At 39.5% G+C, this 11,132-nt stretch overlaps 1 protein-coding gene across 1 annotated transcript; it reads right to left on the bottom strand.

Annotated features, from left to right (window-relative positions):
• Nucleotides 1-1,208: 1,208 nt before the first annotated feature.
• ccdc166 (coiled-coil domain containing 166) lies at nt 1,209-10,683 on the bottom strand. The gene is made up of 7 exons (XM_067401135.1): nt 10,577-10,683; nt 10,439-10,492; nt 8,828-8,882; nt 8,589-8,733; nt 8,277-8,356; nt 1,566-1,742; nt 1,209-1,469 (listed from the first exon to the last, which is right to left on the bottom strand). The coding sequence occupies exons 1-7, from the start codon at nt 10,681-10,683 to the stop codon at nt 1,209-1,211; spliced, it is 879 nt and encodes a 292-aa protein (XP_067257236.1).
• Nucleotides 10,684-11,132: the final 449 nt, after the last annotated feature.

The following is an 11,132-nucleotide window of genomic DNA, read 5'->3' as shown; positions in this document are numbered from 1 at the left end:
TGAGATTCCACACACTGATTCATTGTGCTCCGATGCTTCCTGAAGCAGTGTTTTGAAATCGGCCATCACTAAATAAGTCGTTTTTTTTTTTGGCGCTCAAAAAATATTCTCGTCACTTTATAATATTAATATTGAACCACTGTACTCACATGAACTGATTTAAATTTGTTTTTAGTACCTTTATGGATCTTGAGAGAGGAAATGTCATTGCTCCCTATGGAGGCCTCACTGAGCCATTGGATTTCAACTAAAATATCTTAATTTGTGTTCCGAAGAATAACGAAGGTCTTACGGGTGTGGAACGGCATGAGGGTGAGTAATAAATGACAGAATTTTCATTTTTGGGTGAACTAGCCCTTTAACGGACCTACTATTGCCCTACAATCCTTCACGCTCTTTAAGATCACAAAACTTCTGGTTGTACCTAGGATATCTAAGTCCACAGGAGGGGGAGTGTTTTCACATTTGGCTCTTAACTCTGGAATAGCCTTCCTGATAATGTTCGGGGCTCAGACTCACTCTCCCAGTTTAAATCTAGATTAAAGACGCATCTCTTTAGCCAAGCATTCACATAATGCATCTCATATCAGATCAATTGCACATGACTATCTTTGCTTAATGTTATGAATAGCAGCTACACTAATTATTCTCCATTTGCTTTTCTGTTTTATCTCAGGACGCCCGTCCCGTGGTGACTAGAGAGTACATCAGCTTCAGTTTGGATCCAGCCTCTGAAAAAGACCTCAGATGACCAACACCTTTGAAGAGACGGCGCCAACTCCTGCGAGGACTTCAGATGACGAAATATCTGATCCTAATTATTGTTAATATATAATTCATTATTTTGAAGAGTTCATTCCTTCTACCTTCAATTAAGCTGCTAACAGTGATTGTAAATTAAATTGCCTAAATTATTACATTGTTAGCTAACTGCATGATTATATGTACATTTCTGAAAACACATACATTGGACAGTCACCTCCGATACCAGATTCTCTAAATTGTAATGTTGACATGCATTCTCTGTAAAGCTGCTTTAAAATGATATGTATTGTGAAAAGCGCTATACAAATAAATGTGTAATGAACTGAACTGAACTTATTGAGTCTTACATTAGTATTCATATGCTTATTGAAAGTGACTGGGGAAAATGATGTGCAATGTTTTAATTCCCTTGTTGTAATTGAACTGGCTCCAGTTATGGTCAGTTATTGGTGGTTGCTCTGGGGGTGTTCTTTGTTGTTCGCACACGCACTTGTTGTGGATTCTGAGCATGAGGAAATACGCTGGGCGCGAAGCATCTGCACATATTCTTGCTCCAGCAGCAGTTGTCGTTGATGACTCTGTAGAGCACCCTGTTGTCTGGACAGAGCCTGATATCTCAGGTAAAGTTTATTTAACTCCTCACGCAGGCTTTTATTCTGCTGAAACATCTCATTTGAATAGGACTTAATGTAGTGAGATGCCTCCTAGGGAGAGGGAAGAGAAAACATCTTGAACCAGCAGCTCCCACGGTGATGTGACGTACAACCATGCTTACTGACTTCACAACAGCATTTACTCACCTTGTTGGCTGTGATCGTCAAAGCTTGCATTGTGTTTTCTGCCTCTTGCTCCTGGCTCTTCTTCTTTCTAATGAAATCAGCCTTGAGAGCAACCAGAGTCTCTGAATTATGACTCTGCAAAGCAGTCAGCTCTCTCTCCAGTTGAGCGATACGACACAAATGCTGCTGTTGTAGAGTCTACGTCAAACACAAATACAAGTACACAAGTACCTAATATGTATATAAAAAGTCATTCCATCTCAGTGCAGTATGAAAACAATGCACTCTTCAAAAATATGAAAATGCTGACACCAGTTATTTACACTCATAAACACTTATTTCAGAAGCTATTCAGCACATGAGCTTTGATTTCCACATGCTAGTTTTATTAAATTAAATTGTATATTATAAAAGTCAGGGGTTTGAGTACTGCGGGGGTTTGCCAATTAATGCTCAAAAATATTTGAAGAAAATGAAAATATCTGACCCTGCATTCCATTCAGAAGGGCTCATTCCTATGCCCTAATCCCTTCAAAGGGTTTACCCTCCGGAGTGAGAACTTCGAAGGGATGAAGGGTGTAGGGGTCAAAAAAAGAACGGACTTCTGCATCATCTTAACGAGACAATCAACGCTAGTTTACTTATTTATTTATTTTTGGTTTATTGCACCATATTGTATATTGTGTCTATGAATTTTAAACATTTGAATGGACTGATAAATGGAGCTGTAAAGTATTTTTGTTGAAGTACAATGACGTTTTGACCATAATAATGTACCAAATTTAATTTGTATAAATATTACAGTAGTATAGAAAAATACTATACATACATTTATAGGTAAAATCGAAATCCGAGCCTCTTGACCTGTACCCATTCTGACGTCAAACAACTTCCCTGTGCAAAGGATCATGGGGGCCCAAAGTGTCCATCAGTTGTACCCTTCAAAATCCTTCATTCCGAAGGGCCCTTTGAAGTGGCCAGTTTTGAGCACTTCAGTTTGGAACGACCCTTCAATATAGTGGCCATGATTATTTTTACTCCGAAGTGCCCTTCAGAGGGCGATATATCCTGTTTGGAACGCACCGAGAGTGTTTTTAAATGGGACAGTCTAGCCTATGGAGGATTGTTCCTGTTGCCTAGCAACTGTGACAGCTGCCGCTGATGAGTGACAATAACTTTTGTACTAGACTTGTTTGAAAGTTATGTGTAACTGTCTGAAAACAAACTGTCTAATTATGTTCACCATTGTCCATTTCAGTATGTGGGTCATTGACAAATAAGGTTTTTAAAAGTGTAAAAAAAGCATAATAATTAATTTTGAAGTTTTATTAAGTGTTAACAATGAAATTATATGGTTTTTATAATCAATTAACACTCCTTTTGTCATTTTTTACAAGATGGACAAAATTTGTCACCAAAAAAGTCATTCGGTTTAACCAAAATTTCGGTTTTACCGAATGGCACTTTTGGTTATACCGAATAACGATATTTTCAAACAATGCTAACAGGCTGATATCTAGCTAGCTAGCTAGCAAAATGACAATCAAACATTTTATTTTTATTTTTTAAAATATTACAACATTTTCCATGTTTTATAGCAGTTGTACTGAATGACGTGATGTTTCAGGACATGCATATGAGCAAGTGAAAACATGAATTTTTCAAACAGTTAAGAGAGAGTTAGTTGCTTTGCTTAATGACCATGTGGTCCTTTGCAGGTGTCACATGATATTAACAGCATGACTTAATCCAAAATGGTCCCTTTATATTGGTTACTCCGAATGACATCAATGAAACAAAGCAACGACTTCTACACATAATTTTTATACCATTTTGCACTGTTGATATATGATGTTATAAAATCATACCAGAATAAAAATATATATATACATTTATTACATTTTAAAATATTTTAATCACAAATGAAACGGCTGTATTGGCCTTTGGACGGTTAAACCGAATGACCTTTTCACGCTTCAAAATCTTTAAAATACATTGATATTTAGCAAAATATAATTAAAACCTTTTGGAGTCAATAAAAGAGATCTAGTTGTACTACCTTACATACTTTGGATGTCATATCTTTGTTTTTTATTATTATTAAGGCCTTTGGACAAAAAAAAAAAAAAGAAAGACCCGTCACGTCATTGACCCATATATAATCGCATCTTAATAAGATATGTCAACTTTTGATCCGCTTTAAAGGTTTTTATTTATTTTTTACAATTGTATCATTAGATATTTGAGTAAGCTGAAACCCAATACTTGCGTTTAAAAATTTATTTCTCTCAAAAGTCATTTCTCTCAAAAAATCGCCATCACTGGTGCGCAATGAATTCTGGGGTAGGCAAGGCCACGAAGGATCCATTGTATCCTTCATTGCACGTGAAAAGAAGGACGCTGTCATGATCACTGTCTGTCCCTGTCACGCCCCGGACTACATCTCCCACGATCCTCTCTGCCAGTCACATGTTCTCTCCTTGTTAATCACCACACCCAGCTGTAGCTCATTACACAGACTACAAAACACTCATACACACATCACCTCGGGGCAAGGTCTTGTTTTCCCCAGTGTAACATTTCCAAGCGTTTATCCTGTTTCCGTGTCTGTTCCATGAGTCCCGCCTTCGTTACAGACGCATTTGGAGGCCGAATTCTAAGGAGCCTTCAAATTCGGACAGCCTTTGTTGCGCCGCTGTGACGCAATCGGCCTTCAAATGCGGCTTTCAATGGATGCAGCTGCTGAATTGGGATACAGCTATAGTCTACAAACAGTGCAGTCCATTCTTGACTTAACCGCAGGCTCCACAGTTCACCACAATGGTAAACTGCAAACTTACAGACTACAAAATGCAACATAACAGAAACCCTATAAATGCCAACATAACAGAAGATTAACTACTAAGACATCTCTCCCTATGTTATTCTTGTGCAAAAACACAAAATTACACTTAATTTCAACATTCAATCTCCTTATGCAGTTTGACAAAAAAGCATGCTGGGAACTAGAACTCTGCTGCACTCATTCAGTTTAAGTTCAGCTTCATATAATCAGTTAAGTTCACTTAACTTTTTTTCTATTAAAGGCCCACTGAAGAGTGTTGGAACCCGCAGCATTATTCAATGTGTTGACGTAATTTCAACCGAAACAGGAAGACAGGGTAATATATCGAACAGCCTCGCCGCTTTTTTAAATAGCCAATAGCACTTCTTTTATGTTACAGCTCGTGCATATGATCCACTCTGTGCTCTCGTGTCTCTAGACTGTGAGCACTGTGCTCGCGTTGCGGCGGTTCATGAGACACTAACGCAAAAACGGACTTCATTCGCATCAAAGGAAAGCATATTTACATTCCCTGAATCATTCCCTATTCTCTATATAGTGAACTATGTGCCATTCACCATGTAGAAACTAGTAAATGTGTGAGCAAATGACCAATTTCAGCCGAGGCTTCAGCGTCTGTAATGTTGCGTTCACACCGAACGCGTCTGGGGCGTCAAATTCATGCCAGACACGTCTAGTTGGACGCTTGAACATTTTGAAGTCAGGCGCGCTTAAAATGCGCTCAATTCGCGCGTCAAAACAAAGTGTGTTCAGACGCGAATTTGCGTCATGGGAGGGGCTTTCATCTCTTTCTGCACAGATCCTCTGAATAAACACATAATCTCGTCAGTTGGAAACCTGCATCGGCAATTTAACTCGATTATGCCGGCCGACTTTTGCTAGCTAGAAGGTGGGCTATCAACGGCTAAAATCATGCAAAAAGTTTTACAACTAACCAGATTGTCCGATTTCTTCGCTTATTCTCTTCCAGGCAAGGTCCTTTTTATTCCTGTCTCGATAAAAATATAATGACACATCATAGAGCTCAGGGTGGCCACACACAGCGACATCTTTGTTCTGGTCTCCACCACTGATTACATCGTAAACACGTTACTACCAAAGCAGAGTCCCTGATTGGTTAATGCGCCGCGAATTTACGCCAAAGTTCAGATTTTTCAACTCGGGCGTTTGAGCGTCAGACGCTCAATTCGCGCGTCTAAACAAAGTGTGTTCAGACGCGAATTCGCGTCATGGGAGGGGCTTTCATCTCTTTCTGCACAGATCCTCTGAATAAACACATAATCTCGTCAGTTGGAAACCTGTAGCGGCAATTAAACATGGTTATGCCAGCCGACTTTTGCTAGCTAGAAGGTGGGCTAGTATCAACGGCTAAAATCATGCAAAAAGTTTTACAACTAACCAGATTGTCCGATTTCTTCGCTTATTCTCTTCCAGTCAAGGTCCTTTTTATTCCTGTCTCGATAAAAATATAATGACACATCATAGAGCTCAGGGTGGCCACACACAGCGACATCTTTGTTCTCTTCTTCACCACTGATTACATCGTAAACACGTTACTACCAAAGCAGAGTCCCTGATTGGTTAATGCGCCGCGAATTTACGCCAAAGTTCGGATTTTTCAACTCGGGCGTTTGAGCGTCAGACACTCAATTTGCGCGTCAGCCGCGTGAACGTTCAATTCGCGCCTCGCCATTCGCGCGTCAACGGCCGATTCGCGCCCCGCTAGACGCTTGATTCGCGCCGCAGGACACCTAGACGCGCGTTTACATTGACTTAACATGTAAATCAGACGCCTCAGACGCCCCAAACGCGTTCGGTGTGAACGCAGCAAGGCCTGTTCACACCGGGACGAATATCACGCGCGATTTTCGCCGACGTTTAACGCCTCGTGACTAAACAACGGGCGCCAATGTGAGTGTGCACACCGACGCGAAAAACGCGAGGCGTAAAAGCGTAATTTAAAAAAAAACGCCTCGGGTTCATTTTTTTGGTTTGACGCGCCGCGTTAAAAACTGGCCGACCAATGAGATTGGCGCTTTTGTTCACGTGCCTGGAGCTGCTGAAGTTACAGTAAAACACGACTTGGTGGCGCTCAAGCACAAAACGGTCTTGCCGAGCACACAAGACGACGAAGAGAAAGTAAGTAGACGAGGAAGACTGTAAAAAAATATGGACGAAGCGTCCGTGACGTCACCCATAGAGTTCTGAACAGCAGTTTTGACGCCTAAATGAGGCCACGGCCATCTTAGCTGCGCATCACCGCACGTCACTCCCGGATAACTGAAAATAGGCAAAGAGGCAGAGAGGTGGTTTGAGCTGATATTACTGGTTGCTGAAACCACGCCCGTCTAGCTTGACGTGACCATGTTAGCAGGCAAAGGAGCTATATATCTATCTTAGATACGATCTAAAATATTAATGAAGATAAGTTTTATCATCAGAACGTTCTAAAGGTTTACTGTCAATCTACGGTGTTTTTAAGATATAGATCCTCCAACACCAGTAGTGTTGGGTGTGCAAATAACAACATGGAAAATCAAAATGGGACTTCATACCTTTATAATGAAATAGAGATCGCGAGATGAATCCAATCTGTGGCACTTGGGTAAAATATGAGTGTCCATTGCAAAACAAAAAAACATATTTCACATTTCTTCTGAATGATCTGCTCTCTGTCATCGTTCTTTAAGAAAGGATGCAATCTGAACAGCTTTTATGTTGTAAAACTGTATCTAACAAACAAATGAGCCTGTGTCCAAAGTATATTTTTTTCAAAATAGTGCAGCAGTTTTAGTTATAATATCCAAGCAGTGCTGTCGGATTTTGATATCCTCCCGCCATTGTCATTGTAGTAAATCTCACAACCAAAACTTTCAGCCAATGCCACGATCCAACAACGTATGTTCTGTTTCTTCCGCATGTATGCACATCTACACAGACACATATCAGTCTCGAATATTATGCAGCAAGCCATCTTTTATAATTGTATAAAAAAAAAAATGGCTGAGATGCTAAATTCAGCGGCAGCTGAGGTAACATGACGGCTCACAGACAGCAGCAATCTACCTGTCACTCAAGTGACCACGCCCTTAATTATGCAGAACTTTAAGGCTTAATATAATTTAAACGAATAAGTTATAAAAAAATTCACCCCCCTCAGAGTTGTCATGAAGGGCAAAAATAGCAGTATAGACCAAAACCACAATTTGAACCAACTTGTAAACATGTTTTTTTCTGCTATAAACTTGGCCAATTTAACATGGGACAATTTGAGATTCTGCTCTCTTTTGGAGCCTGTCCCTAGCGGCCAGTCGATGAATCGCAGTTTAAGTTACTTCCGTATTGGCTTCACGAGAGAAAGGGGGAGGTTGCCGCTTGGGAAGACCCCTACAAACTATCCCTGCGTCTCAAACAGCTATATATACAGCTATGGCAAAAATTAAGAAAATTTTTTTCCATAGCTGTATATAAGTATGCATGCCATTTTATATGCATTTTTTTTTTATCTTTAACTTTATTAATATCATATGTTTATTTGTACTATCGTTAAGCACAAGCGCCACATACTGTCAAAGAGTGAATTTGCACTTTCACTCGGCGCATCGCCGGTGAAAATCGCTTGGGTGTGAACACAAAAAACGTCTCGAAAAACGCTGACGATAAACGCGTGCGATATTCGTCCCGGTGTGTGCGGGCCTTAAGAGTGTAGGAGGGGGCGGGACTTCAGATTCTAGAGAGCATTTGATTGGGCCGAAGATTTGACAAGAAACTGAAGTGTGATTTTGGTTTCAGGGGGACTTTAAGTACAATGAACTTTTAGTAATATTTCTCATTTCATTTCCCTGTACAATACACACAAAGGAATAAAAAAATAAAGATCTTTCTACCTTAACCTCTTTTAGGTCTGCAATTTCAATATTTAGCTTGGCCAGCTGATTTTCCGTCTGCAGGATCTCTCTCTGCAACTCTGAAAACACAAACAACACACATATGAAGAGCAACATTTGATGTTTCACGTGTTGTCACATAACCAAGTACTATCTAGGACTAACTACTGTAGTGAGCAAATACTGATTGTACCTGTTGTTGGTAATAATGTAGGGACATTATTACAAACTACATTTTCAGTCATTTACAATAAAATCTAATCACATGATTAGCCTTCATTTCTAGTACAGACACATACACACTTGTCTTACCATTGGTCTTCTCTTGATGTTTATCCTGCATGATCTGTCTCTGTCTCTGCAGCTCCTCAAGTTCCCGATGGCTCTGATCACTCAGAGTGACTATAGCATTCTGTCTCTTCTCTGCCTTCTTAGACAGATATGAGATGTACTCTACCTGCACGGCATAGAAAATGAATGATTCTAAGTTTATAGATAAATATTATTAATTATTATTATAACAATTATTGTGTTAATTTGTGAGAACTTACATTTTCTATATGGGTCTGATCTACCTCTTTCTGAAGAAACTCATTTTCTTTTCGTCTGAAGATGATTGCGTGTTAAACTGTCAAACATTAACACAAATGCAGACCCATAATTTCTGTATTAAGATTATTGGTCAGTCGACATGAAAACACATGGTTGGTGGAAAAAATATATACAATATATTGCCATATACACTGTACAAATTCGTCAGTCTTTCTGTCTTTTACGTGCACATACACACTGTTCAAAAGACAGTGAAGCTTATGTGCTTTACATGGCCGCATTCTCTGGCAGAAACACAGGTGTGCAAACTGCTTTTACTTTAACAGCATGAGGAAATGACATTTGTGCATACTGTGCCAAATTTACACTGCAAAGATGGCATAGAAGCACTTCTGATCTGAAGTGGCATTGAAGTGCCTCAGCAGCTGGTGTCTGAAAGAGTGTGTTTTGTATGTGGCCAGCGCAAAGACGTTTGCTGGTCTCCCAGCCCTGTCAAGTTGGTTTAAAGGTGCAGTATGTAAGAATTCTGTCTGCTAGAGGTCGCTAGAGGCCTATTCAAAACAAAGGCGTAGCTTGATGACGCCAAGTTTGAGCGCGGAATCTTGGGACATGTGCTCTTCACCTCAACGGATGGTGCAAAAGAATAATGATTAGACTTAGGAAGAAATCATGATTTTTAACGTTACTGTAGTATGAAGCAGAGCAGGAGCGAGTGTTGTCGGAGCTGAACGAGGCCGCTGGAGCGATTGTTTAACACACACCTCACAAGCAGCGGGACTTTTATTATGACACAGTCGCCGGCGCCGCTTCCGCTTTTCCGGTCATGAGTATGAGGTAACGCAGCTCTGTTTATCATATTAGATACATTTGAGAGTGTTGAAAATTATGTTATAACGTTACTCTGTGCGTTCACTCGGCGGCTGCTGTGAAACACTGTTACACACTGCAGTAAGGTAGATCGATTTTAAAATATCATATTAAATGTTGGATGGCTTGTGTTGATAAATGGCAATTAATTTTAAAAATGTATTGTATGATGAAGAAAATGATGTATTATTGTTACCAAAAATAAAGCTGTATCTGATTATGCTATGTTAGCTACTTGACAAAATAGTGTTTTTCTCTGAGGCATGGTAAAGCATGGCAAAAAAATCAAGAAAATTTGATTTAAACAATAAGACTAAACGTGTTGAGCTATATAACAACAATTAGTTTTCTGTCTATAAATATATCAAATATATCTATAAATATATCAAAACAGTTGTTTCCTTGTCTATTAAAACATGTAATATATAAAAGCGTCTTTTGGTGTTTCCATGGTTTCTACAAAATAAAACCGGAAACCGAGGGTAACGCGGGTATGACGCAATTGACAGGCGACTCCTCACAGGCGATTGAAATTTTCTCACGATTTACAAATAGTTGGAAACAATTAATCAAGTGAAAAAAATATATAACCCTGGCCTAGTGTTTTTTGGATATTTTACTGCAAAAATATTACATATTGCACCTTTAATTGGTCGGCCATCTGTCCCCGAGCTTGACCAGATGACAAGCGCTATGAACTCCTCTAAAACAAAACAGACTTGCCTCTTTGTGCAAAAGGATACAGTTGTTCAACTCTCCTCTTCAGTGTGCTTAGGTTCTCACTAAGAGTGTCATATCTATGGGTTGCAAAGCAGAATTAAATAGAGTAATAAACTGTCAAGTGGTTTTAACTGTTCTCTGGATCTCTACAGACAACTCACTCAATGTGTAACAGCATCTCTCTTTGTGATTCATCCTGTTCTGCCCTTTCAGCGGAGACATTTGCGTCCTGCTGGTGCTTTGACTCGCTTTTCTTCTTTGATGACATTCTGAAACCTCCGAAACAAGTTCAAATACGGCACACTTACAGCGAAAAAAGGAAATCTAATGTATTTAATCGCGTTCATGCGCCGTTTTCCAGTCCCACAGTTGTTTACACTGTGTAACCAAGACAACCAGACATAACATTTGCTGTAAAAGACAAAGGGTTTACCACTCACATAGCCTGTAAAAAAAGATTTGTTTTAATAATTTATTTCTACCACTAACATATCCAGCCCCTACGCGATCTATTATTAAGTCTAATTGAAATTCAATTTTATTTAGGAAAATCTAATTGTGAAGAGGCAGCATTACACACGCTGACCGCTTGGTGGAGCAAAATGTTTTGCTGGTAGAGTCAGTGTTGCCATGTCCGCATATTATGAACTGCTTTCTTTCATAAAGTGTATTATAAAAATGGGATGTTATTGCAAGGTTTATTAGACATATTTCCAA

This window comes from Chanodichthys erythropterus, chromosome 11 (genome assembly GCF_024489055.1).
Source record: "Chanodichthys erythropterus isolate Z2021 chromosome 11, ASM2448905v1, whole genome shotgun sequence".
Lineage (NCBI taxonomy): Eukaryota > Metazoa > Chordata > Actinopteri > Cypriniformes > Xenocyprididae > Chanodichthys > Chanodichthys erythropterus.
This window is presented reverse-complemented; position numbering and strand designations above follow the sequence as displayed.

Excerpts from the sequence above, each read along its gene's own strand:
- ccdc166 (XM_067401135.1), bottom strand. The coding sequence starts at position 10,683 with ATGTCATCAAAGAAGAAAAGCGAGTCAAAGCACCAGCAGGACGCAAAT. Across the intron at positions 1,743-8,276 it reads CAGACCTAAAAGAGGTTAAG|ACTCTACAACAGCAGCATTT; the intron begins GTAGAAAGATCT and ends TGTTTGACGTAG. Across the intron at positions 1,470-1,565 it reads TGACGATCACAGCCAACAAG|GAGGCATCTCACTACATTAA; the intron begins GTGAGTAAATGC and ends CCCTCTCCCTAG.